This window comes from Colletotrichum spaethianum (assembly GCF_022836535.1).
Source record: "Colletotrichum spaethianum MAFF 239500 DNA, contig22, whole genome shotgun sequence".
In the NCBI taxonomy this organism is placed as follows: domain Eukaryota; kingdom Fungi; phylum Ascomycota; class Sordariomycetes; order Glomerellales; family Glomerellaceae; genus Colletotrichum; species Colletotrichum spaethianum.
Window position 1 is genome coordinate 589,540 of NW_026054792.1, and position 27,526 is coordinate 617,065.

The 27,526-nt window shown below is 50.0% G+C and overlaps 7 protein-coding genes across 7 annotated transcripts; 4 read left to right on the plus strand and 3 right to left on the minus strand.

Annotated features, from left to right (window-relative positions):
- Positions 1-362: 362 nt before the first annotated feature.
- ColSpa_08385 (putative bifunctional amine oxidase) lies at positions 363-2,894 on the plus strand (the record flags this gene model as incomplete). Its single annotated transcript, XM_049274597.1, has 6 exons — positions 363-823; positions 885-1,124; positions 1,194-1,406; positions 1,463-1,561; positions 1,631-2,045; positions 2,136-2,894. The coding sequence occupies 6 exons, from the start codon at positions 363-365 to the stop codon at positions 2,892-2,894; spliced, it is 2,187 nt and encodes a 728-aa protein (XP_049130554.1).
- Positions 2,895-4,952: 2,058 nt separating this feature from the next.
- ColSpa_08386 (choline transport protein) lies at positions 4,953-5,708 on the plus strand (the record flags this gene model as incomplete). Its single annotated transcript, XM_049274598.1, has 3 exons — positions 4,953-5,042; positions 5,099-5,321; positions 5,344-5,708. 3 exons carry the CDS (start codon positions 4,953-4,955, stop codon positions 5,706-5,708), a joined length of 678 nt encoding a protein of 225 aa, XP_049130555.1.
- A 4,837-nt stretch (positions 5,709-10,545) lies between these two features.
- ColSpa_08387 (uncharacterized protein) lies at positions 10,546-12,054 on the plus strand (the record flags this gene model as incomplete). Its single annotated transcript, XM_049274599.1, has 1 exon — positions 10,546-12,054. The coding sequence occupies one exon, from the start codon at positions 10,546-10,548 to the stop codon at positions 12,052-12,054; it is 1,509 nt and encodes a 502-aa protein (XP_049130556.1).
- Positions 12,055-12,519: 465 nt separating this feature from the next.
- ColSpa_08388 (alkaline phosphatase D) lies at positions 12,520-14,726 on the minus strand (the record flags this gene model as incomplete). The annotated part of the gene is made up of 5 exons (XM_049274600.1): positions 12,520-13,308; positions 13,366-13,475; positions 13,802-14,011; positions 14,063-14,188; positions 14,252-14,726. 5 exons carry the CDS (start codon positions 14,724-14,726, stop codon positions 12,520-12,522), a joined length of 1,710 nt encoding a protein of 569 aa, XP_049130557.1.
- A 2,411-nt stretch (positions 14,727-17,137) lies between these two features.
- Positions 17,138-18,064, minus strand: ColSpa_08389 (pinoresinol reductase 2; the record flags this gene model as incomplete). The annotated part of the gene is made up of 1 exon (XM_049274601.1): positions 17,138-18,064. One exon carries the CDS (start codon positions 18,062-18,064, stop codon positions 17,138-17,140), a length of 927 nt encoding a protein of 308 aa, XP_049130558.1.
- A 904-nt stretch (positions 18,065-18,968) lies between these two features.
- ColSpa_08390 (maltose permease MAL31) lies at positions 18,969-20,964 on the minus strand (the record flags this gene model as incomplete). Its single annotated transcript, XM_049274602.1, has 2 exons — positions 18,969-20,407; positions 20,583-20,964. The coding sequence occupies 2 exons, from the start codon at positions 20,962-20,964 to the stop codon at positions 18,969-18,971; spliced, it is 1,821 nt and encodes a 606-aa protein (XP_049130559.1).
- A 2,511-nt stretch (positions 20,965-23,475) lies between these two features.
- ColSpa_08391 (putative acyl-coenzyme A synthetase) lies at positions 23,476-25,321 on the plus strand (the record flags this gene model as incomplete). The annotated part of the gene is made up of 4 exons (XM_049274603.1): positions 23,476-23,572; positions 23,642-24,888; positions 24,948-25,072; positions 25,126-25,321. The coding sequence occupies 4 exons, from the start codon at positions 23,476-23,478 to the stop codon at positions 25,319-25,321; spliced, it is 1,665 nt and encodes a 554-aa protein (XP_049130560.1).
- Positions 25,322-27,526: the final 2,205 nt, after the last annotated feature.

Genomic DNA, 27,526 nt, shown 5'->3' on the forward strand with positions numbered 1-27,526 from the left:
GAGCCAATGCAGGTTGCCCGCGCTATCATCATACCAGCTGGAATTGAATCAAAGCCTATAGGTCGATTTTACGAGGGAACAATATCATGGATGCAAACGCCCTCCAAGTGTTCGAGACGCACCACGCGTAAAAGAATCTTGAGAGCTAGAGCTGACAGATAGTACTTCACCGGAGGGCGAACCCGCTAGCCGGATTCGGTTTTATCTCATTGCTCCAATGTCCAGAGCCTCGCAGCAACATTTGAGTCTAGTTACTATAAAGGTTGACAGGTTCTCTCCAGTTTACAGCTCGAGATCAGCCTCACTCAAACTATCATCCATAAACACACGTTCCATTCTTCTTTGACTGTCAAAACTTCATCATGTCGGCCTCACAACCCGGACCCGTCGACTCGTACAAGTCTCAGTGGGCTCGTTATGTGTCGCGCGCATATTTTGAAAAGGACGTCAATCTGGTGACAGCGAGATTGGGCGATATGGATTTGGGTGAGGAGTACAATGGACTGATCAATAACGGCGTCGCTGGTCTCGCCAAGGTTACCGAGAAACTCACCACCGGAGGCCTTACCCCAGATAACGCTGGAGAATTCAAAGTGGGCATTGTGGGAGCCGGCGTCGCGGGACTCTTCACTGCGCTCCTGCTCGACTGGGTTTGCGAGAAAGTTGAAGGACTCAAGATTGAGTATGATATTCTCGAGGCCGCCGACAGCAAGCGGTTCGGCGGTCGATTGTTTACTCACTATTTCGATGATCCTCCTCAGCGGGTGCACGACTACTATGATGTTGGTGCCATGCGTTTCCCGGATAACGACGTTATGGACAGGTACGTGTTACCGATCAAGTACTACTACTCCACTCGATCGCCTGCTAACTGGTGAACCCAGGACCTTTCGTCTCTTCAAGTTTTTGGGTATTGACAAAATAAAAAAGGGAGAGAAAAGCCCCCGCAAAGAACCCAACGACCCTCCTGTTCTAGTCCCGTATTTCATGGAAGACACTGAAGATGTCTGTCCTGCAATGTTTAACGACCGTCGCACTGTTGGCCGGGTTTATAAGACGGAAGGGGTCATAGACCCTTACGAACTAAACAAGGGCATTCCAGACGATCAAAAGATTCCAGATCAGTGAGTCGAGATCTCGTTATATTCAGTTGCTGAAATTTACCATACTAATCCTTGCTTGCGCCATTTTAGTCTCCTCAAGAAGGATCCTAGCGACCTCTTCACAGCAGCTATCCAGCAGTACATCGATGCTGTGAAAGACGGTCTGGACAATCGCAAGACCGCCCCGTCGCTTGATGCCAGTTCTGCGAAGACTAACAAGACCAAAATGTCTGGAGGCGAAGATTTGTTCTGGAAGATGCTTCGGCAGTCAGATAGAATGAGTGTCCGCCAGTTCCTGCTTTCGTAAGGATGACTCAAAAGCAACTTGAGAAAATCTATAAGCTAACATACCCCTGTAGCACAGATAATCCGTCCCTTGTGACCCCTGAATTGCCTGAGGGAATCCAAGGCCCCGGATATAGCTACAATACCGTGCAGTGGATGGAGACAGCGACATAGTAAGTTATTTGTTCTGTGGCATGGGTTGCTTGGTGATTACTCGCGATCACTAACTCCTATCTCTCAAGCGGAACTGGCTGGTACGACCAATCGCTTACTGAAGCTGTTCTGGAGCACTTGGATTTCGATACCAAGAAGCCTATCAACGATCACTGGTGGTGTGTTGATGGTGGTGCTCAGAAAATCGCCGAGGTAATGATGAAGAAGCTCAAGAACCCAGAATGCATCAAATTCAACAATCAGGTCGTTGCCATGGACGCACACACCAGTCTGCCACGTCTCAAGACTGAGGAAATCACGCTCAGGATTCGCGATACCACGGCAGAGCCCAAGAGCCTCGATGGAGAAAGAAACGAGAATTACTTCACTGTTTTCAATTCTACGACCCTTGGATCTATGGATCGAATGGACTTGTCGAAAGCGGGTCTGCTATGGGATACGAAGCAAGCAATCCGTTGTCTGGGTTACGGTGCTTCGTGCAAGGTAGGTATGAGGTTCAAGACGCCTTGGTGGCGAATGGAACCTTTTTGTATCACGCAAGGTGGCCTCGCGCGAACCGATCTTCCGCTACAGGTCTGCGTTTACCCATCATACAACGTCAACGATTCCATACACGAGCCTGCGGTTCTGCTTGTCTCTTACACGTGGGGTCAAGAGGCGCAGCGGATTGCGAGTCTGATATCGTCCAATACTCCCACCGGGGAAGAAGAGCTCAAGAAAATACTTCTTCATGACTTGGCAATGCTACATTCAAGTGTGGCAAGCCCCTACGAAGAAACCCTAAACCTCATCACCAGGCTCTACGACACCCACCACGCCTATGATTGGTACCGGGACTCTCACATGGCGGGCGCATTTGCATACTTTGGGCCGTGCCAGTTCTGGGACCTTTACCCGGCCATCACGAAGCCCAACGCCTTTGGACAGCTGTATTTCGTGGGAGAAGCGGCATCCGCGCATCACGCTTGGGTCGTTGGCGCCCTTGAGAGTGTCGTCCGCGCGGCCTGGTGTATGTTCGACCTCCTCCACCAAGGAAGCAAAAAAGACCCCAAATTTGGAAAGGAGGGGTACAAGCCATATCTTAAGGCAATGGACCTACTGGCAAACGATTCTGAGGAGAACCTGCCGTTTTACCCGCTGCCTACGGAGTTGCCTATGCGTCGCAAGGGTGAAACAGCCGACGATGTTGACTTGGACGACCACCCCGACCGTAATGGCAAGGATAACCCAATGAAATTCGGCGCGGCGTTTTGCATCATCAGTGTCATTGAATCTATCCTTGACGAATTGGATAAGGCAACTGGAGAACAGTCATTGGAACAGTTTCTCTAAGTCTATGCGTCCCCGCAAAAGTTGGGAAAGGATGCTGAATTCCTGTTGATTGTCGGATGGCGACTTATAATTGAAGTTGGTTGTAAACTGTAACCGCATTTACTGGACTTGAGAACAGAAAAAATCTTATAAACAAAAAGTTGTTGCTGTTGCCAAGGCTTTGGATGACGAGATGCCTCGCACGGCGTTCTGAGAACCCTTCGCGAGATTTGGTCAATATACAGTCGCCCGCGGATTTGGTGCGGCAGAAGCAGAACTTGCGTCATAGTTGAGACAAGTTATACATGCCTACGTAAAGATGGCGATAATTCTGACCATCTTCCAAGCGACTGTCGCTGCTTTAATGCACCCATATGCAGTTGAGATCATTGACGTGGGCCCCGTCTAGAACGACCAAGATTGAATTTCGGCCAGCCTGAAAGCTGCCCCGACGCACTGAGCAACGTCTTGGTCTCGATCAGTGAGGTACCACAAACAGCCAAGTTTCTTAACCTGTGTTTAGCTATCACACAGCTAGCCTAGCGTTCTCACACAAAAATTATACTTGCGAAGTATTCGGTGGTTGATCTCCTTATTCGAACCTGTCATAGGAGGCTCTACAAGATGTTTCTGATGGAGCCGTCACGAAAGTCCACCATGTGATGCTGCTTTACGTTTATGATGACAAGGAAGTGCAATGAAACTACTCAGTATTCCGGTGTGTTCTTACCAATGACATCGCCTCGACCAGAAACATTTGGAACAATTGGAACAGGACTGCTCAGATTCGGAGACAGTCCGGCATATCGTAGTCAAACTTCACTGTCCTGTCTGATTGCGACGTTGATTGTGTCGCTGTTTTTGATGGCTTCGTCTGCTTAATTTTACTCTTGCGACAGAAGCTTTGCAATAGTTCTTTGCTGATACGGTTATGTTTTGTTTATATGAGTTGGTCTTTTGTTATTGTTGGCTCTGCTACACATACAGACTGTTACCATCATTTCCTTCTCATAGTGAGGGAGCGTGTTGTATTCTGTTGTTTATGGCAGCCGAATCCCCATCAGACTTGAAGAAAACACGCTTCCATTTGGGTAATTGGGGAATGTGTCACAACCCGTCAAGGTTACGTATGCGACCTACTGCCGCTACGAATCAGTTCAATATCAATGTTTTGCCCAAAAACCTCTACTTTGGTTCTTCGTGCATCGGGTGACTTAAGTACCAGGATAGTAAGCCATCGTGTGAAACTGCATAGATGGACCAGTCTAGATTGAGGTAAGCCCTGTTCCTATCCATGTCAATGTCAGACAATGTCACCGTTATCATTGGCTGTGTTTTGAGCCTGTATGACATTGCATCTGAGAAAACAAAATAACGCTTAAGCGTGAAATCTCAGCACTAGACCGCGAATGAATTCGTAGTATCCATGTTGCATGCAACCAAGGTACAGAGATGACTGCAGAGAATCCTTGTAGTCGGAGGATACGATGCGACCATGCACATACCACTTTCCTTTCCCGCCTCGGTAGGCGCCGCATCGATTCGCTGAAACCCTTAAGGGGAAAACCTGCTTTAAGTTTTCGACGGACCGCCGTTCACATTGGTCTTTTGGCTTGCTCTACTTGACTTCCTTTCGTCAATTTTGATTGTTAACCGCCAGGAATATGGCATTATCAACGGCACTCTCGAGCCGAAGCGGCCCTAAGGCTCAGCATACGACAAATGTAGATGGTCCAGGCACCGTCGAGAAGAGTATGCAATTGGGTTGGAGGCTTCCACAAAAGCTTCCACAAAAGCTTCTACAAAAGGAAAGTAGAACTCATTGCTGACCACTGTCTTGCAGATATTTCTATCGACAACACAAGCGACGAAGATGCAGAGCTGAATCGCCTTGGTCTCGAATCACCAACGAAGCGAGACATCGGACTACTGGGGATCGTTGGTCTAGGATGGAATATCTGCAACAGTTGGGCAGCGATATCGGCAACGCTTGTCATCTCCATCACTTCGGGCGGACCGGTCACTTTGCTCTACGGCATCATACTTATCTTTGTGCTTGGGGGCGCGTGCGCTCTCAGCATGGCTGAGATTGCTTCCGTTTACCCAACAGCTGGAGGTCAATATCACTGGACGAGTATTTTGGCACCAAGACGTCTTAGTCGTGGCCTCGTAAGTGATCTCCATGCGTCTCATGGTGCTTTCTTTGAATGTTGACAATTTGCCAGAGCTACTGTTGCGGTTCCATCAACTTTTTGGGCTGGATCGCAAATGGTGCGGGCTTCATCATTCAGATGCCTGTCATTATTCTATCACTTGCGGCATATCTCGACCAGACATACATGCCCGAGACTTGGCACATTTTCTTGATTTTCCAGGCTTTTAATGTTGTATTCACTGCGTACAACATTTTTCTCATGAAACGCACCGCCTGGATCCACGATGTTGGATGTAAGTTGCAAAGCACCTACAGCTTGCGCCGGGCTTACCGATTTTGTAGTCTTTCTGTCGCTCGCCGGCTTCTTTGTTATCACCGTCACATGTCTGGCACGTTCGAAACACAAGCAGGATGACGCCTTCGTCTGGACCACGTTTGTCAACGAGAGTGGATGGTCTTCGAGTGGAATTGTTTTCTTGACTGGGTTGCTCAACCCTAACTTCATCTACTCAGGTCTCGATGGTGCCATCCACCTTGCAGAAGAGTGCACGAATGCGTCCTCTGCGATACCGAGAGCCCTTATATCAACAGTTACAATTGGCTTTGTTTCGGCTTTTACATTCAGCGTGGCTATGTTGTATAGCTTCACTGATTTCGAACCGGTGTTGTCATCGCCGTAAGATATTTCTCCTCCCTCATACCCATCTTTTTGAGACCCTGTCCACCCCAGCATCCAAGGACCCAGAGTTTCTCTAGGAGTATATGTACTGATAGAGGTTTCCTGCAGACTTCCTATCCTCGAGATCTGGTCTCAAGCCACCGGGTCAAGCGCAGCGGCTACAGTTTTTGTCGTCGTTCTATCTGTATGCGGTTGTTTTGCATGCACAGGCGCCTTACAGACTGCTAGCCGACTCACCTGGTCTTTTGCTCGCGATGATGCTATCGTCTTCTCTTCATTTCTGCAAAAAATGCATCCCAGTCTCGGAGTTCCCGTCAATGCTCTCCTTGTCAACTTTTTTCTCGTATTCGTTCTTGGTTTCGTCTTCCTCGGCTCCTCAACAGCTTTTAACGCTCTTGTTGCAACCGGCCTCATTCTTCAGCAGGTCAGCTTCGCATTCCCAGCAGCCTTGGCTCTCTATCATCGGTCCAGGGGGTCAGAGGCGTTTGAAAGAATACTGCCACGACGAAAGTTCAAACTGCCGAACTTTGTTGGATTAGTTGCCAATCTCTTGACAATTGTTTTTGGTATTATGGCCTTGGTCTTTTACGAATTCCCTGTCGTTATGCCCGTCTCTGCATCTAACATGAGTATGGAATCTCGCCCCCCCCCCCCCCCCGCGTTTTATCTACCATTTTACTGACTCAAGAGCAGATTACGCAGTTGTGGTAATCGGTGTGATGGGGCTCTTCTCTGTGGCTAATTGGTTTGGGTACGCAAACAAGAGATACAAAGGACCACGACTAGACTAGACTCAACTTATGGCATACGCTAGAAACCTGATACCAGTTCATGGATCTATTCACATACAGCGCACCAAAGGTTGAAAATAACGCCAACTGCATTCAGTACCTGTGATCATCTAAACGTTTATAAAGTTCTTTGGGCTCAGCTACGTCTTCATATCTAGTCAGGGCTATCAAGCTTGTGAAAGTTCTTGCGGATTGACAACGGTCATACTGTCGGAGAGATGACTATCTTGGGCCTTGTCCTCGTCACAAATACAATATTCTGTTGCTAGTTTACCATGACTGTAGAGCAACTATGGCACGAAGTAGCCTAGATTGCGTTCCCAACAGATCAAGTGACAACTAGCTGTGCTCACGTGCTGCACGTCAATCATTTGTTTCTCTTCAATCAAGTAGTCTTCTTAGGCCATGAACCCAATCCCTATTTTCTTTATTTGGCAGAAGAACTTTAATTCTGTAGTCACGACTTCGGCATCGGTGTCTCTGCTCTGCCGGAGCTTGAATCCTAAACGGCAGGTTTTGTGGTTACCATCGTCATCGTAAAACGAACCTCCGCATGAGGATGGTGTCCAAGCGACCCTCGAAGTGCAAATAGTGTACATAATTCTTCTAAGTCAGCAGAGGTCTATAGCATTGTTTAACGCTGAACATTGGCACTAGAAATTACTGCATGTTCTTGTTTCCCTGACATGAGTCTTATTACACTCGTCCACACTGGTCGTTTAGACGTTTGATATCAACGGTTTCGCCAAGAAAGCGGTGAATATGGGCAACCACACCTACAGTTGGTGAGGTTACAAAACACACAATCATTGGATTGGCCATACCTTTTGCGTGCTAAGCCTCTATCCCATCCCAAAGATTTACGTTGGCCAATATCCTGACAATTGGGACATGATGGCCGCCATCGACCCTTTCAGCCTGGGTTACTTCTCATGGAACAAGTGGAGACTAGGTTGGCTCTCTGACGATGAGATCGAGTGCCGTGTTCCGCCTGTTTGCGACACTCTGATCAACAGCTCCTGATCAACGACAAACATTCTTTCATAACTTGGGACTGCTGGCGGTGGTAACGCTTTGGCTGTGTAGCATAGTGAGAGGGCGGCACTGATGGCTGAGGAACGCTCGGAGAATGGTGACAAAGCTGATGGCTATTACATGAAGGGTATTAGGTGTAAACCCCGGCTAAGGCCCGGAATCGTGTTTGATCGAAGGGCTAGACAATGCACTTTTGAGCTTCGATGGCTTGAATGTGAACACTTACGTGGCAGCAGATTGGCGTGCCACGGTGACACTGGTAGAGCTGAACAACGATGACTTCACGATCCGAATAAATGCAGCATAAGTACCGCCGCATGAGGCCCATTCGACACGCCCGATGAGGTTGAGACTGTACCGGTTGAAGGAAGACTCTTAATGGTGTTCTGTCAAACGTCAGCATTCTGGAACGAGTTCCTATTTGAGGCAGAAGAAACATGTCAAACGTATCAGGCTGCCCTCATTTTCGTCTCCGCAATTTGTGCAAGTTGTGACGCATATGTGGCAGTCAAACACACCATTTGACAGAACCAACGTTTCGTATGCTCAGACTCAAAACACTGTTGAATATGAAGCATGAGACGAGCATAGTAACGTGCGGAAGAAACAAAGTCTGGGTTCTTCTTGAACAGATCCTATTCCTTTCAGACTTATAGAATGGGTTGGTGGGACTCGGCGAACCCAGTGGAATGTGAAGAGCGTCCTAGCTCATACTAAATCACAATTACCCCAGAAATCTCACGATTATTGGCCCTTGTGAATAATTGAAGCTCCGTTTCGGCTCCGTGTTTGGGAATGTTGGAAAGACCGATCACACTTGGTCAACTACTAAGTGTGTATCTTCTGGAGACAAGAAACCAGTACGCACCACGAGTGTCAATAACTTGGCAAATTCGATCTCGGGATACTGTTCAAATTTCACTTATGAACTACATTAAAGAGAATTCAAGATGCAAATGCCGATAGATTTGATTACTGATCCGAGTTGCAATTGGTTTGGGGGTGGCAGACTCTGTGTTGTGGGTTTTCCCCTTGATTCCGACTTCAGACGCCTGACTCATCCAGTCATCCGGTTGTCTGGTCGTCTGAACATTCTGTAAATTGTTTCCGCTCGTGCGCACAAGATGAACTGCGAGTCACGGGCTTGAAAACCTCGACTTATCCCTCCAACAAGCCGAACTCCGAGGGAGAGGTAGATCATGCCACAAAAGCAACAATGATGTGAGCGACTGCCTGCCAATACGTGCATCACCCCGTTCTTTTGTACGCATCTAACGGCTACCACCTGTTAATGCAAGCGAAAGATGGCGCGCAAGGTTGGCTAAGGCCGCGTGGTGATGGTGTCTGAAGTTTCCCCCTGGGCGCTGATGCGTCTGAAGTCTCTGATCGTCTGAAACGGTAGATCTTAAGGCAGGCAACGAGTTGAAGGTCCACTTTCGGTGCTGCATGAGCCTGGCAGAGTCATTATCGTTGCGGCTTAGACGGCATTCTGATCCGATGATGAGCTGCCTTCATCACCCGAAGAAGGTATGAACTCGGCGACCAAACCACTTTTATTGGCGATATGGATTTTGACTTTCCGTGACACTTGAACGGGACTAGGGATGTCCTGCCTGCATTCCGTGCCTCGTCGGGTTGCACGCTGCAACATGCTGGCCTTGAGCGCTTATCGCCCTGGTCCCATGGCTTGGAAGACAAACAATCAAGAAGGTGGCAACCCTCTGGAATATGCTCGCATCCAATGATGAATTGCAGGCTGAGAATTTGCAGACCAGTGTTATTTAAGCAACAGGCACCGTTCGGCGCGAGATGCCGAAAACGATGACCTTGTCCCAGCCACCACTCCTCAGAACAGCGAAACCCATTTGAGGTACAATTCGCCTGCCAAACATGCATGTAATCAGGCACTCAAGACAACTGTAGCGCGGGTAGGTCCCCCTACGCTAAGCCTTAAAAAAATTAGAGGCTACCCCTTACCCACCGTCCCCGAGCGGCGTCCTTACGATCCGGATACCGCCAAGGGCTTCTATTGGTCTCTAGAGGAGTTAAGCATTGTGCAATGGGACCTATGTGGGCTTTGGTAAGCATATACAGGGGAGACCCTCCCCCTTCTTCCCCAACTTCAACCCATAACCGCCCCCGTCCCTGGCGAAACAAGCTTCATGACAACCTGCGGCTGATTTTGTCTGATCTACCGCCTCATCTCTCCTTAGAACAAGCTACATAGACCTGGTCTCTTTCGTCGCCCTACCGAAATTGCCCATTATTCGCCGCAACCCTGTCCAAAGGCTCTGCCGATTTTGCGGCCTGTGTCACCGTAGTTGGTGCAGGGCCTGCCAGAACAAATGGTCCCCGGCCGGGTTTGCGTCATTTGATACGGCGATGGCTTCAATCCCTGTCCAAGTTGCCTCATGAGAGATTGACTTGGCCGTGACGTGGTGACCCGTTGCGGCAAACACTCAACCCCAGCCAAAGCCCGACCATGATCTCGGGTCCAGTGACTTCCTGTACCTGGCAATATCACCTCGCCGGTTTAACCGATTCAGCTCGTCTCATGTCGTCCCGCGCGCACTAGCCCCCCGGCACACCACTTCTGGGGGCGGTCGGCCTGGACTCCCCGAGTCTCATTACACAGAATGGCTAGGAGATATTGGCTGAGCACGAGGCTCTTACTACGGACCGTCCGAATTTCGATGATGTACCAGGGATTGCTCCGATCATGTTTTTCGTCCAATCTCTTCTTTATAAACCGGACTGATCTCCCTCTCGGTATCATTTCCTTTCTTCTTGGCTACAGCTTCATCTTCACACGACACTCTCTTCGTCCGTTTCACTTCATTCTTTTCAGCCTCGAGTTCTGTGAACTCTTCCATTCTTTGCACCGCTTGCAAGTTATTCCCTACAACTTACAATCTTCCTAAACTCTATTTTCCCGTACTACTTCATTAGGCAGAAGGCCGGTCTTTTCTGTTCCAAGCACTTTCGACGTCAATAACTTCACCTTCAGTCAAGATGAAGTACCAAGCTGTTGTTTTTGCCACTTCGGCTCTCCTCGGTCTTGCGGTGGCCAGCCCTTATCACCGCATTCACGAAATCCGTCGTGTCAACAAGCGTGAAGTTCCTCAGGAACACTCGCACGAGATCTTCCTCAACATTACCCGCGAATTCCTCAACATTAACAACCCCAAGGCCATTGCCGACCCTGTTTTCGGTCTTCTCGGCGACGGAGCGGCAAAGGCTGGCGCTGGCCAAGTCACCAACCTCGCCTGCTTGCAGCAGGAAACCGCTGACCAGGCCTTCACCAACGCAAAGGCGACCAAGGACATTCGTGGCATGTCTGCTGCTTTGGTCTACCAGAGCCTGGAGCGCAACACCGCTGGCATCGGCTTGAACAGCGCGGCTTGCACTGACAAAGCCGTCAACCCCGAGATCGCGGCTCTTGTCAACAAGCACCAAGACCCTGCCGGCGACAACGCTGCTGCTAACAACAAAGCGGTTACCCTTGAGTTGGCAAAGCAACTCGCTTCGATTGGAGGTGACCCCATGCTTGCCCTTGAGAGCGGCACTTTTGCTCCTGGCGACAAGTCCGACACTACCTTGGCGGGCAACACCTGTGACGACCAGAATGATCCTAATGGCTGCATCTTCACCCAAAAGAAGCTTGTTCTTGATGCTACGCCTGATGAGATCACCGCTGCTATCCAGGGTATCACCTCGACCATCACCGGAGGCACGGGTGAACTGAAGGCAACCCAAATTGACTTCGCCGGTCTTCCGGTTGCTGGGCAGTCTGGTAGCGCTTCTGGCTCTTCCACCAACACCGCTCCTGCAAACGCAACCACCTCGAACACCGGCAGCTCCACCAACAAGAAGGGCACTTCTTGCAAGGCTGCCAACAACAGCAGTGCAACTGCCGCCGCCAGCACTGGCAGTGGTACCAACGTCCAGACTTTCACTGGTGATCTCGGCGGCCTGCCTCCTCCGGTTATCCAGAGCTCCGGCACGCGTCCCTTCTCCGTCAACGGCGACACCTTTGTCGGAAAGGGTGCCGCTCTCGGCCGCTCCTGTGACGTCCAGCACAACGCCTGCGCCCGTGCCGCCAACAGCGGCCAGCTCTCCGGCGGTGTTTCCCAGTGCGACGACCAGGATGCGAAATGCCGCGCCCAGGCGAACCTGCGCAAGCGTTTCTTCAAGCGCCAGGCCACTGACTTCGGCTCGTGCAGCGACCCCTCCGTTGTCTTCAAGAGCGGTCTTGCCGATCGCCAGGAGGCTGCCTTCATCGCCAACAACCAGAAGGACTTCAACCACGGCTCTGCGCAGAAGATCGGCATTATTGCTGGATTCATTTGCCAGCGCCTGCAGGATAGCTGCAAGGCCCCCCAGGCTACTGTTGATAGCTGCAAGCAGGCTCAGACCGCTGCTACAGCTGCTACCCAGGACGAGACTGCTGCGAATGTGTTCAACAGCATGCTCATTGGCGGCGCTTCCGGATCTAACGTCACTGCCCGTGCCACCTTCTGATGGTGAAGGGCAAGGAGTAAATGGATACCTTTGAGGGTTAACAGGAGTCATTTGGATGGGATATGAGTTGTATTTTTCTGGTTGTATCATGACTGATTTGGGAGGCATTGTTTCGGTAGATACCTTGCATATGGGTCAATGTCATGGATGGTTTCTGGTGTATCTCACCTCAACATCTTCGGTTCTCAAATGCTTATGAACGTTATTCTCGTACTCTCTACCGTTCACCTAGAACAGAGGTCGCTGGGAGTTGATGGTGCTGCGTGATATAGACTTTCCTGGGTCCTGAAAAGTTGTGCTAGTAATGAAGATCTCTAATATGTAGCGAAGCCCGCGAAATGGGGCTAGCTTCTACGGTCAACGTCATGAACAGATTACGGTGCTTGATTTCTTCAATAATTGTATTAGGCAATGGTGGGCACCACAAATTAAAAAAGGTTATCTAGCCAAGCTCTGCCGTCTTATTCATGGAGAGTTGTACTTGAGGTACTCTCCAGTGGCCGTGTCAAGGGTCAGGTTCGTCTGGACAACCTTGCCGTTCTTCAAGCTACCGCTCTCAGCGACACCTCCTGGGACAACAGAGCCGTTGTTCCAGCGGTGCAGCTTGTTTTCTCCCGCCAGAACAGTGAAGTTGGCCAGAGAGATTTCGTATCCTTGCTTGACTCTCGTGGTGGGGATGCCGAAGAAGGAGGCGTTGACGGCATCGTAGTCGATGCTGAGCTCGTAGTAGCCTCTGTAGAAGAGATCCTGCCACTGGAGCTCGCGGTTCGCTCCCGTCAGCCAAGCTGAGCCGGCGTTGGCGTTGGCCAGCGAGATGTTCTGGCCAGCGGGGCAAGGCGAGCTGACTGCAGAGCCCGCGAACTCGACACCGACGGAGCCAGAGCCAGTGTTCTGGTCGTACTCATGCTCGCCGAGCCAAACCAGGTCCGAGACCCACGAGGCGTGCGAGTCGCCGGCAAGGAAGATGGTGTTGCTAACGTTCTGCTCGTACAGGACTTGGAAGGTGCGGTTGCGGTTTGCTTGGTATCCGTCCCATGAGTCATAGTTGAGGGGGTTCGCGTCGCCCAAAGATGCGCTCTCGTTCATGCGGCTGAAGACGATCTGGTTGCCAATGACTCTCCATGTTGCGCCTCGGGAGGAGCTCTCCTTGAGGGTCTTGTAGAACCATGCTTCTTGGCGGGGTCCCATCAACGAGCGGCTGGCATCGTTGGAGATGGCATGAACGTAGTCGGTGTTAGTGTAGACATCCGTAATCTGAAGCATGTCCGGTTAGAGAGGGTTCGTGGATGCAGGGCTTGGATCTCAACTTACAGCGCGGTCATACTGACGGGTATCAAGCATGACCAGGTCGAAGAGGCTGCCGAAGCTGAACTCTCTCCAGATTCGGAGGTTGTCGTCCATATCGACTTGACGGATGGGCACTTGAAGTCGTCAGTATCTGCGAAATTTCAACTGGGAACCCTGACTTACTCCACTCGAAATAGGCACGCACAGCGTTCATCTTCCGCTGGTCCACTGATACACCTCCATCGGTGATGAAGGATTCCTCAGTGTTGTTCAACTCGGAAGCGCCGTCTCTCCAGGTGTTGTCAGACACCTCTGTTCCGAGTTAGCACCAATCCGAGAGTTAGTTATAGTTTAACACGCACCGTGGTCATCCCAAACCGGGATCCATGGGAAGTTCTGGTGGCTGGCAACCAAATCCAGATCGGTTCTGTAAGTTGCAAGACGCTTGCGGTAGTCGTACAACCTGTAATCTGGTCAATACCGGACATGATGCGGAAGAAGAAAATTACTGACGTGTAGATCTGACGGTCAGGAAGAGGGATACGGCCAAGAGAGTTACCCCAACCGTACTCGCCATTGCCGTACTCGTAGATGTAGTCGCCGAGATGAATGACGTAGTCAACAGAGTCCTTCCTCACCGGGTTTCCATACGCATTGAAGAATCCAAAGGCTTGCCAAAAGTCAGTTCTGTTACAGTCTCCAGATACAAAGGGCAACTTACGGTAGTTGCTGCAGGAGTATACCGCAAGCTTGACAGGTGTGTCAACCTTGCCGTCCTTTGTCGGGATGGTCTTGGTGCGGCCGATGGGGGACGTGTTGTTAGAGTTGCAAATGCTGAATTGATAATCTGCATTACGTATTAACAATCTGGACGCACATGTGTGCATAGAGACTGGAAATTAGGACTTACAGTACACGGTGTATGGTGCCAGCTTCTTAGCCTCAACCTTGACCGTGTAATCCACATCGGAACTCGTGTAAACGGTGCCTGAGTCCACAGCAGGTTCGAGGGTCTTGCTCGTGCTGATCTTCCAGTCCACGCAAACCGGAGAGTCACTCTTCTGGACATACTCCTCGGTGCTGTGGTCGTACAAGGGGACGTAACCGCTGACAGTCACGTTGCTCTTGTCGTTGTCAGCAGTTGGCGCCGCTCGCGTCCAGAGGATGACGCTGTCCTCGTAAGGGTCGCCCGAAGCAACGCCGTGAGTGAAGTTAAGCTTTGCGGCGTCCCAGTGCGAGTTGGCGTACGTGCGCTTGGCAACCTTGTTGATTGAGACACCGAGCGACGCATGATGCTTGGACGGCGAGAAGTAGTTGAGGTTACCACTGAAGGCTGCCGATGCTGTGGCGGCAAGAGCCAAGCCAGCAAGAATTGGCTGAACCATTGTGATCGACTGTCAATTGCTCTAAGGAAACAAGTGCAAGTGAACTGGGACTGAAAGTATCAGGAACCTGTCGAGAAAGAGGGCTACATAATGCCATTGCTTGGCGGGCAGAAGCTTTCCATTTATCAGTCCCTAATTCACATAGGATGCCGATGTAGGAGAGCTTTGAGAAGCTTCCGAAGCTCCCATCCTAGCTCATCCTATTCAATTGGATGCTCACCACGTGCGTTGTTCAGACAGCCAAGCTCGTGGGTAATCATCAGGGTCATGATTGGCCGTCAAAACTACTGCAGGAAACACAACAACGTTAATTTTTTTTCGATGACGAAATGCCCAGGGATTACCGCAGAATATCAAATATGAGCCCCTCTTCTTATTTTTCGCGAACTTCCCGATAAGCATTGGGCCGAAGAGGCGCGTCAGTAAGTCGATTTTCTCAATGGGGTCCTTTGGACTGCGTCTCTCACACGTGCGCAGAATCCCCATGATAATTGGCGGCCTGGGCGAGGTGGGGGCCAGTCGACCCGGCTCCTCGGCACCGCTTTTCGGCAGGGGGTTTCTCTACACCCGGGAAATAGGAACAATAAGACGGGACGCCCGTACAATCCTCCAAAAACGATGGATATGTCGCTGATTTTTGCAGATGGCTTACTGTACGGCGGTCTTTGCACAGTTACTACCTCGGCTTCCAGAACTCGTCAGTTCACCTTCTTACTTTGGAACTATCGACCGAGCGATGTAACGGCATCAAAAATTCAGATGTCCCAGCGGCTGCCACCGGACAACCGCCCATTCCTGTATTCGTGATGCCGACTCCAATTACGCGGTTTACGAAATCTACAAATTGCTGAAGTGAATACATTTGGAAAGACCCGGCTTTTTCTGGCTGACATTTCTGGCTATCTTAAGAACTGGATGTATTTCCTGCGCCGGCCCCTTGTGGTCAACGCTACATCCATTGCATACTTCCATTATAAAATATGTGTGTGCGAAGGAGCGTCCTACCTGGACTCGATTAACTATACTGCGATGATACCAGATGTTCCGTATCATCTTCTAGGCATAAACTCACCTCAAAGTCCTCCAGCTTTGTCTTTCAATCTCTTAAGGGCTATCAGGCTTACCACACTCAATTTTTCGAGGTAACAACTTTGTCCCCTGATCTACATCTCGAAAACTTATAAGGAACACTGCTTCTCAATGAACGTTTACCACAAACGTTGTGTTATAAGCATGGGCCAAAGAGATGCTCTCAGCTTCTTATGAGTGCCGCAAAATTATTCCAAGTATCCTGCCGATTTGAAGAGAACTCTCTCACTATAGAGTGTACTATTAAGTATGGGTGTTTCTCGATTTTAGAAAAGCAACCTGTTTGCGTACTTAAAGCACATGTCTAATCCATAAAGTTTACCCGATGCCGACAACTTACAATAATGCAACTTTGGCCTTTGTTCTTCAGCAAGAAGAACCATATTCCATTACATTGTGACTTGATTGCTGCAGCAGGCTCTTGTTTTGAGCGGATTTTTTGTGAAGAACATAAAACTTGGCTGGTTTCCATGTTGTTATTGTCCAACCACTAATGCACTTGCCCGGATGAGCTGGAGTACCACTGGAGCAGTACGATGAATCACTATAGCTTTGAAAGATTTCAACACTAAGTAGCTTTATCGTGGTCGCGTCCTCTGCCCAGAGGGTACCGGCACATACCCCGTCGCTGGAAAACGAGAAGGTAAAGTTTGTGAGTGTGAGCAGTTCCAATTTTCAAAGCCAGCATAGCATAACATTTTTCCAGTTGTTGGAAGGCACGTCAAGACCTTTCAAGGAGTTCCAGGTCTCTGGAGACGTGCAAACTTCGCCTAGAGCATGTTTCTAAAACGACATAAGCTGCTTGGTCCAGTCAAAAACGCTCCGCAACTTCTCCTTCCCGCACGAATGGTCTGCGGCTGGACGTAGGGTTGGATATGGGTACCCACACAAATGGTCTGTGTAGTATGGGTTACCCATATAGAAACTCCAGTTACCCAAAGAGGCCATGCCCAGTTACCCAATGCCATGGGCTACCCAAAGAACCCATGGGTATTCCTAAAGATTTGCTGGGTATTATGAGTAAGCTAGACGAAAAGCTATAGAGCGACAAGAAGGGTGGGGGTTAAGTGGACTTAGTCCAGGCGTTGATTTGTGTTTCATGCCGTCAGATTTTTATAAAATACGCATGCCCATCACTTTGGGTATAAGTCCATTTGGGTATTTGTGGGTATTTCCAAGCCCATCTGGATACGTTCACAACATCTTCACAAGTCATATCAACTCGGACGGCTCAGAATCAGTTGATGTCAACTTCAGTGAATTAATTATCGTATATCATGAAACCCCAACCCTTGCAACAAGCCAAAACTTTCACAGCGTATTCACTGGCCTTCAACCTCTTTCACAACCCTCTTGACAACCTCATCCAAATTCTCCTCCGCAACGCCAAGCTTAGCGATATCAAAGGCCTTGGCATTGTAATCACCTCCCCAGCCCTCGCGCATATGGTTGACGTAGAACCCAGTCAACATGGCAAGGTGATCGCCCTGCTTGAACTTCTCCTCGCAATCGGCAACAACAGCTGCGGCGTCCAGAACCTCAACCTTCCAATCCTTCTCCTCCGTGCCCGTCGCACGCAAAATGCTGTCGAGCATATCCCGCTGTGAGATGTGAAATGACTTGAGGTAGACCGGCTTGTTCCGAAGTGCCTCAGGCTCCGACTCTAGAAGGCTCAAAACACCTGCGGTCCCCTTGGCGGTAGTGCCAAGAGTGGTCGTGATGAACTTGGTCTTGCCACCATCAAACAGCTTCGCCGAACGGTTCTTGATGTCGATACCCCAGAAGCCCTGCGCAAGGGACCAGTCGAACCAGGGGTTGTTAATGATGGCGACCCAGCTCATGCCCAGCTCCTCAATCAGATCGCGGAACTGCTTCTTACCCGCAACCAGGGGGCTGGCATCCAGGAGCTTGGACGGCGCCAGGTCGGAGCCGAACTCTGTGGGAAGGACCCACTTGACACCTGCCTTGGCCGCCGCGCGGATGAGGGGCGCCTGGCCGGCCATGAAGCTATCGAAGCTGAGTTGAAGAACGACAACATCCTGGCCCTGGAAGGCCGAGACGAGGAAGGACTCATCCGAGTAGTCGCCCTTCTTGACAATCACGTCGGAGGGAAATGTAGCGGAGGATCCTGCACGGGCGACGGCGGTGATGGTGTGAATGCCCTTCTCGCGGAGGGCATTGAGGGTGAGGCCGCCAATGTTGCCGCTAGCACCGACAATGGCGATCTTTCGTCCTTGTTGTTCAGACATTGTTTTGCTGTTTCTGTAGTTTCCGTTGACTTTGGAGGGGTGGCGGTGATGGGCTGTAGATTAAAGATGACAGAATTGCTAATGCTGAAGTATTATTGATGTTGTCGATGCAGATGCTGCAATGAATGAAGCTGGTTTGTCTGGAGTGCTGTCTTCTTTTCATTTTCTGAAGACGGCGACATCTCTCCTTTAATATTTATCTCAAAAGCGGGATGACTAGCTGTTTCCATGGAACACTCACTAGCCGTCTTTTTCCAAGATCAGGCACGCGACTTTTTTCCTCCCGAGTCGAAATGTCACGTCAGCCTTCAGCGGCGCTACAGCGCCAAAGCCTGCATTCAATGTGTGGAGACAACGCTGAAAGAATGCTTTGGAATGACTAATGAAGAGGCCGATTTCTAATCTTTACGGGGCTGTAAGCCTTAAAGGATCCGGAGCCGGCACAGATGCTGCGGCGGGTCAGCGGCCTGCACGGGCTCGGAATTAAAGTTAACCGCTTGTGGATGCCTCGGCTCGAACCAACGGACTTTAACTTCCCTAATCGAGTAAAATACAGCGTCTTCTTCCGTGATACCTCTGACCTTTGAATAATCAAGTTACCGGCAACGACATCCGGTTAATCTAGCGCCATCTGGAGTGACCAGCTCTAATGAAGAATCCCTCTTCTACGCTAATTTGTCAAAGCAAACCAAACAGCCGCGCGGTTCACAGAAAAATAGAACTTCAGTACGGTGGATCTAGCCATTTCAAGGGTTTGGTCCTATAAACATGTTTTGCAGTGGTTGAGTCTCGGTCATATCTTCAATAATGAAAGCAGAAAAAGCAACTGGGACAGATCAAGTAGTCACCCCTCTCCGTGCCTCTATTTTTTGGTAAGTTCTCACTCTCTCCCGTGCCTTGTACACTAAGAAGGAGGCGAGAAGACCTTCTCTTCGCCTTCGTCGAAAATATCAACCTCGGTGGTTTCAAAAAGCCTGGTAGGAATTTCGTTATGGAAGAGGTAGTCCAATTCTTCGTATGTGCGTCCTTTTGTCTCGGGCAATCTGAAAAATGCCCAGACGCATGTGGCAAAAGCCGTACTACCCCAAATGAACCCAGTAGTTCCTTTGAGGTCCCATGCGTTTGGGTTGATGAAAAACGGCTGGATGGCAATAGCCATCAGATTCATAATGTAGTATGTGAATCTTGCAACGCAAATCGTCTTCTGTCGAAGACGCGTTGAGCCGACTTCTGCAGGTATTGCCCACCCCAGCTGGCCGACAGACAGCTGGAATACAAAAGTCCAGACAAGGGTGAGGCTGGCCTGTACCCAACCGATGGGCTCAGTGGCCGCGTTCGGCATGCGTCCAATTCTGTCGAGGATGCCGATGAGGAACAGAATCGTGGCCGTGGTGAACATGCCCCAAAGGTAAATGCGACGCCGGCCAAAATATGGCATAAGTGCTACCCAGTTGACAACGGTTCCAACAAGGGCTAATGAGGTTCCTCCCACATTGAGGTCATAGTAATCTTGTGGCTTCAACCCGGCTTGCTGGAAGAAATAGACCGAATTATAAGCAAAACTCGAGCCGGAGAGTACCTGCCCCGCAAAGGCGACGCAAGCAATTTCCGTCCTACGTCTCTCCACACCTCGGAAACAGTCCCAATAGCTGGTTCCGGTCTGATGTTTCTGTTCCAGCCGGTCGGTCTCGATGATTTCTTTCAACCGGGCTTTGGCATTCACTTTGTTGATTTTCCGTTTCTGAAGTCGGGATAGGGCCTTTTCTGCTTTGTCAAGCTGGCCAGTCCGGACGAGATGCCACGGGGACTCGGGAGCAAAAGCCAGTAAGGGGATGAGGAGTACCGGCCAAGACCATTGCAGGGCGAACGGGATACGGAAGGACCATTCGTCTTTTCGGGGTAAGAGTCCGGCGAGGACAGCAGCGGACATTAGTTGGCCGATGATGAAGCACATGTTGGTCCACGTGGTCAGATACACGCGCAGTGCCAGAGGAAGGACTTCGGATGCGTATGCGGGCGCCGACGATGCGAATACGCCCCACGGCAGTCCGCATGAAATTTGACCGAGCATGAGCATGATTTTGTTGGTGGCGAAGAAAGTGATAAAAATGCAGCCGGAAAGGACGAACAGGGAGCTGATGAGGGCGAACTTCTGTCCATATCTTTCGACGATGAAGCCATTAGCAATGACTCCGATGATGCAGCCAAAGGTACTACTGTTTCCGAGGACAGCTTGCCATAAAGCAGACAACTGATCCCGGCCTTCGCTGTCTTGCCCATCGCCGTATTTCTTGGCGAACTCGGGGTGAGCGAAGAAGCTTCCCATGAGAATAGTGTCATAGCCTAGGCAAAATGGTCAGTGTTGTGCGCCTGTTAATGGCTGCCATTATCTGCATTGTCTAAGAAGCACCTTCCTCGTAATGTAGCGTGGACGACTAGACAAAAGGAAGGTAGAAAAGCGAAATTAAGGCGGAGAGGAATAGAGATTGAGAGAAAACGGAATTATCGTGAGACATACCCTCCATTATCACGCACACAGACACTATCAAGCTCCAGAAAACAGCCATAGGATACGCGCGGATGGCCTCTCGAGGCGTAAGGCTCCGCTCAGCGTTGATTGCATCCTTGAATTGTACGTCGACGTCGGAAAGCCCCCGAATGTGGGCCGGTCGGATAAGTCCCGAGCTGGAGGAAGCATGGTGTTCGTCGTTTACCGGATCAAGGTTATCTAATTCGATATCGTCGGAAATCGAAGACACATCATCCGAAAGTAGAGCGAATGCTTCATCGTCGGCGTCGTGAGAATCAGACGCCACGTGAGAATCAAGAGATGACCTCGGCGTGCTCCGCCCAGAGGAGAGATGCTGGAATCGGACGCCGTCGTGCGAGGGGGACGACATGGTTCCCTCAAGTGTCCATTGCTCTACGTGACAATATGCGAAGCAGCTGTGATGGTCGGTGTTGGAGGGATAAGATGAAGTGCCTTATCTGGTTGGGTGCACGTCTATGATGCGCCGGATGAGCTGGAAAGTGCGAGTCGCGTTTCAGAAACAACCTGGCAGTTCAGCTTGGAGCCAGCTGGCTGCAGATGTGTGTGGGGTACAGATATACCTACCGGGCCCGAGTGCCAACGGCGAACCGGCCAGTTGGTCCAGGTCCACCCAACAGATCTGGGGTCAAGCGTGCGCTAATACGTGTTGGGTAATCAATCTCTCATTGGTCAAAGATTTAGGTCCTTGAGGCCTCACGAAACATGCGCCGCCTTTTTGGTGACATGATGCCAGATACCATACATCTTGGGCCTTAGTTGTTGATGCATCTAACCGGAGATTAGCATCGAATTTATTTGAGAGGCAAATATGACTGTTAACACCGGAATTTTCTAGGGCTACGCCCTACGGCGTTTAGTATAAAAGGGTGCAATAGTTCGTTGGCAGGGGCAGCCTCCAACTGGTCAGTTCGTGGCACGCACAATTGAATTCACCACAAGTACCTTCTATCCCTTTGACACGGAAAAGTGTTCTTTGAATTTGCAAGGGCTCAGTTCCATACACTCCCCATTATACCGACAAAACAAACCTCCGCAGGGGCACATACATTGTCACTGGCTCCAACGCTGTCATCAGCTTCGAGGCCGTCAAGCGCCTCGTTACTCTTGGAGCGTCCCCGTGTTTTTATTGGAGTCAGATCTGTAGAGTAGGATGAAAATACTAAGTCCCGGATCGAGGCCGCCACCGGCATCACAATTGTTGCTGAGGTATGGTAGCTTGACATGGCTTCCATCCACTCTATCAGTGCTTTCTCCGCGAGAGCCAAGTCCGAAGTAGGCGAAATTGATAATTTTATTGAGAACGCAATAGCTGCGCTTGAAACGCGGTCAGTCTCCAAAGGAATGGATACGTCAATTATGGTGAATGCCATTGACACCGTTCTACTCATCCTGCTGCTATTGCCGAAGATGAGGGAAAGCGCCAGGACTACAAAGGCTGCACTTCATATTGTTATCGTTGCGTCTGCTCTTGGATTCACCCAGCTAAAGCTTGCAGATGGTGGCATTTTTGCAGCGTTGGGCGAAGAAGGAAAATCGCACATTCATAACATGTACGCAAACATATCGCCCAAGGTTTCGAGCTAGTTCTTCTTTTCTCTTTTGACCCCGAGAAACATGTATCTTCCCGAAATTCTTTCCGTTCATGACATGGCTGCGGACATCCATGCGATTATTCGAGCTGATGGGGTCATCATTGACGAAGTGGAACTTCGTTCCTGATACCAGATTAATGCATGCATCCACTCAGAGCAATATTGCAATTATCGACAGCGTAATAAGAACGCAAGAGAAATCATTGAAGCTTTCTCATCAAATATCAGAAAGATAGGAAGGATGAGGATAAGCTGACGTCGTACGGAGAATTGACGGAACGATGGTAGTGGTCATGATCCGGAGATAACGGGGGTAACATCTCACAGTCCTACCTAGCACCTTGGATGCAACCCCCGACTCATTGTTTCTCATCGTTATAGAATCAAGATTTAATTCGAGTCCTTCTTCGAAGACAACTATTACATCGCACTAGCCGAAGGAGTGATCCCAAATACTTCATCGAGTAATTGCCATGCAAGTGCTACGGCGGCATCGAATGCCGATGATGACTTGAAGCCCGCAAGGATAAGTGCTTAGAGCAGCCGGGTTTAATCCTTCCTTGCCTCGCGAATACTATTGATTGAAAAGGCTTGCATTTCCGCCATTAAGAGAACCTCTATTTGACTCGACGAGTTTGACACAGACGTCCAAGCCAGAGTCAGACAGGGATCACAGCCCAGGGTGACTGAAATCCCCCGCACACCACCACCTATCAGAGACTGCCTACTCCAAAGGTTGGGGACTCCACAGTGATCAAGCTGCCCGGATAAGACATTAATGAAGCGCATATTTACCCCAACAATTAACCACTAGGTACTGCCACAGTGACCAAGCGGGCAATCTGACCTCGGCCACGGTAGTGGCAGTGTTGGTCAACGCAGGGGGAGCGGCTTGCTTCGGTGCATGATGCGGGCCCCGATTCTTGACAGCAGGCAATGCGGGGAAGGCTGCACGACTCACCAACCCATCTCTAGTCTCGGTCAGGAAACCGAGCTTCAAACTCCTCCATCTCCATCCGTACCCTTGATTATTGTTCATTCCGCGTGCATTGACCTCTGCTAGAACCCCTCGTTATCTCCACCGCATTGTTCGCTGCTGTAACTTGACCTTCCTCAACCACACTTCTCTCCTCGTCCAACACGATCTAGGTTGCTGCTGAAATAGTCCGCTGCCGGCCTAAACCTAAGAAATCAGCCCGGAAATTGGATCGTATAGACAAGCAGCAGCGTGTCATTTCCACCTAACCTTATTCCTGGTAAAGTTCAAAATGGCAACGGTCGTTGAGAACCGAGACGGCCAGACCATCTATCGGTCTCCCAATACCATTGACCTTCCCAAGGTCGATCTACTTACGTTCCTCTTCGGTGAGTTCAATCGTCACGGAAATTATGTCTCACCTTATATCGCATGGTTGGTGATATTGACTGATCTAGATTCACCAAACGAGAGGCTTCGAGATGGGACAATCCTCCACGCCGACGCGGCGGATCCGTCTAGGTCAATCACAAAGTTGGGCCTGGTGAAGACTTTTAAGCAACTCGCACACACCCTTCGGCATCAATATAACATCAACAAGGGTGACGTTGTCCAAGTCATATTTACCGGTCACTACATGGCCCCTGCCGTCTTCTATGGCATCATGGCCGCGGGAGGTTCGGTCGCCGCATCTACCCCGTCTTCGTCACCCCCAGAAATCGCACGACAGATCACCTTGACCGAGAGCAAGATGGTGATTTGCAGCCCCGACCTTAAAGCTCTCGCTGCTGCCGGCGGCACTGCTGCTGGTTTGCCAGACGACCGCATCCTCTACATCGGCGACAGCCATGAGTTCCGGCTCTTTGAGGCCAAGTCCGACAAGCAAGTATCTCTGTCGGGAGAGGAGCTTGACTGGGAACGCGTCACGGATCAAACGACTCTAGAGAACACTGTTGGTTGCTTCATCTATAGCAGTGGCACCACGGGCATCCCGAAGGCAGTCAAGATATCCCACGCAAATATGATCGCTCAAACCATGTTGATCTCCACGCCGACCATAGAGTACTATAAAACCCGCCCCGGCATGGAGTATATCACTCTCGCCCACTTGCCTGCAGCTCATATCTCCGGTCTTCAGGCCTATATTGTCAACCAAACTTACATGGGAGGCATAGTCTACTGGATGAAGAAGTTCAACTTTGTAGAGTTCATCGAGTACGCCAAGAAGTACAAGATTACGGCCTTCTTCAGCGTGCCTCCCATCTATCTCATGATTGCAAAGTCCCCACTCGTCAAGGACCATTTTGACAGCGTGGAATTTGCATTAACGGGAGCGGCCGCACTCGGGAGGGAAACCCAGGCAGAGGCGCAGAAGAAGATGGGAAAGGGCAAGGCGGTTCTTGGCCAAACGTGGGGCCTCAGTGAGACGACAGGCGGGTTTACAATACTACCCCGGCACCTCACGGATGAAACCGGCAGTGTCTCGATGATTGTAGCAAACTGCGAAGCCCGGTTGGTCGACGACGAGGGCAAGGATGTTGAGGTTGGGCAGCCTGGTGAGATGTGGTGCCGTGGCCCGATCATCACCAAAGGGTATTACAAGAACGGCAAGGCAAACCAGGAAGCATTTGTCAACGGATGGTTCTGTACTGGAGATAGGTTATCCTTTAAGGATGGGAAGTTCTATTTCGTGGATCGCAAAAAGGTTTGTCCATCGGCCTGTGGGCGGTCAGCTAGAAGATCTTCGTGACTAACGTGCACTAGGAGCTCATCAAGTACAAGGGCTTTCAAGTAGCTCCGGCTGAGCTCGAGTCTCTGCTAGTCACGCATCCGAAGATTCAGGATGCTGCTGTCATTGGTATAGAAGGCGAAGGCACCGAGCTTCCAAGGTACGAAAAGGACAGTGTCTAACCCTTGACACCCAGTGCTAATACAGTCACAGGGCTTACGTCGTCGCCGACAAGAATCAAATTTCTGCTGAGGATATTCAAAAATGGGTAGCTGAACAAGTTGCGAGTTACAAGAAACTGCGCGGAGGCGTCGTCTTCATTGACGCCATACCCAAGAGCGCATCTGGCAAAATTCTTCGCAAAGACCTGAGGTCATTGGTGAAGCGCGGGGCCGGTGCAAAATTGTAAACCGGAGGTTGTAGTTGACTGTTAGGATGTCTTTTACTCAAATCCGTTGTGGCCTAGTCACAAGATCTGGATGCGCGGGTCCAAAATGTACCAACTCAGGGCTTGGCCATTAGACAGTAGATGCGAGATTCAGTGGGATGACTTTCATTGCATGATTCGTAAAGTGATTCACCGCATCCACTACTTCTTCCACAACTCAGCCTCGGTGATAATTAATCAAAGAAACCTTGCTATGGGTCATCAAGGTTTCTGTGACGGACGGTGGTGACACGATTTGAGTATCCCAGTTGCTTGGATTGCCGGCTGATGAATGGGTTCGGTTGGCTAGCCCCTAGAAGTGGAAAGTTAAGGACCGAGGGCCAAAGATTCGCACTCTCAGTACATGGTAGACGTTCAAGAGCCAGTGAGAACTCAAATTCACTTCACTCAATGCTGTGAATGAGTACATGTATCTCCGAAAACAATCATGCATAGATCAAGGTTCTAATGAACGAATTATTTTAAATTGCCCTTCCTCCTTCCTCATCAGACTGTGTTTCTAACAAGGAGTTCGAGAAAGAAAAAAAAACAAGCCCAAATACTCATATATTGTCTTTATAAAAACCACACGGCCATTGATCCTCCTTTTCTAACATTTGTCTATTTTCTCCGCTATCGCGTCCCACTTTCAACCACCTCCAGAAAACAGACATTATGAGGTTGCATAAAGCCCTCAAAAGTCTTGTATCAAAACGTGACAACAGTCACACTGAACAGCCCATCACTTGCTGCAATCATGGAGTACAACTTTTTTTACCCTACAGCAACTTTACTCCTCCGAGTGCAGAAGTGCTTCATGGTACCAGGCGCAACATCCGCCACGATAAAGCTTGGGTCTCCGACATTCGAGCTGAACGGTCTTTCACAGGAGAGCCTTTATCTCCACCAGCTTCCACCTTGGAAGTCATCACACCAACAGGCTCGTCTTCAACATATCCAAGAAAAAATATCACAGCCTGTGCTGAGAGATCATTCGTCTTAGCAGAAATAGCTGCTAGGGTGGCTTACACTTCTCGCCATGATAACAACCCCACGCAGCCTCCAACTATCTCGAACCTACCCAGCCCTCCCACCAAAGCTGAGCTTGCGCTCACCGTCAAACGCAAGCCTCTTTCAAGTGACTTGACATATTTGCAAAGCCGCAGCACACCCAGCCCTCCGCAAAGCACAATCACACATGAGTCTCGCTCGGGCCCGCCAAGCTATTTGACTTGCGAAGGCAGCGTTGGTAGTCATAGTGCCGCGCCCAAGATCTACGTTTCCACGCCTACCCCGCCAGTTCAAGAGGACGCCCACTCACGAGTTGCATCATGGGCCTCCAATACCACTTCAATTCGACCTATCATTGAGAAGCAACTGGATGTCATTTCGGGAGGGGCACCTAGTCAGGCGTTCGTGTCCCCTGCTTCTACTCCGACAAAGCCTAACCGAAAGACAAAGAAGAGCACCGTCGCTACGAGTCATCTGTCGAGGGGATCTATGCGATCGTAAAGTTGGGCTTGTAGCGACAATGGAAATCAATCGATAATGGTCAGAAAGTCTGTTCGCTACTCGAACAGCCACGCCCAGAAGTTCACACCGAGTGAGTTCCACTTTAAAGAGTTGACTGGTGCCTTTCAGAGTTAGTGTTGGTAGTTAGGTCATTGTTTCAAGTAGAAGGATTGACGTCAAGATAGGTTAGATCGCAATACAATTCTAGTCCATAGTCGGCAGGAAGTAAGCTGACATGACATACGTGCACGATGCAACACTATGGTGACTGAACGCGACAACTGGTTCACTTCGTGTGTTTTTCTGCCTTGCTCGTATTGCGTACGAATCCTTTCAGAAGTTCTAGTTTTGTTGCATTTTGCCAGGTGAAGTGAATCCTGGACCCCAGTCGGTCATCCGGCATGACCAGCCTGCATGGCTCCTAAGGAGCCGACCCGAAGTTGCATCGCTAGATAGCGATGAACCTTTCGTTCGGCCACGATTACGAAAAGTATCAGATTGTGTGGATATCAGCTCCCACCATGCAGCCCTCAACACTAGACGGATGGACTAAAAAAGGATCAGATCCTCTACGACTCTGTCTTTCACTTGGCGTCAGTTCATGCCATCGGATCGGGGCCAGAACCCACATTTGAGAACCGAATGTTACCCTCAAAAACTGTGAGCCCCATAGCC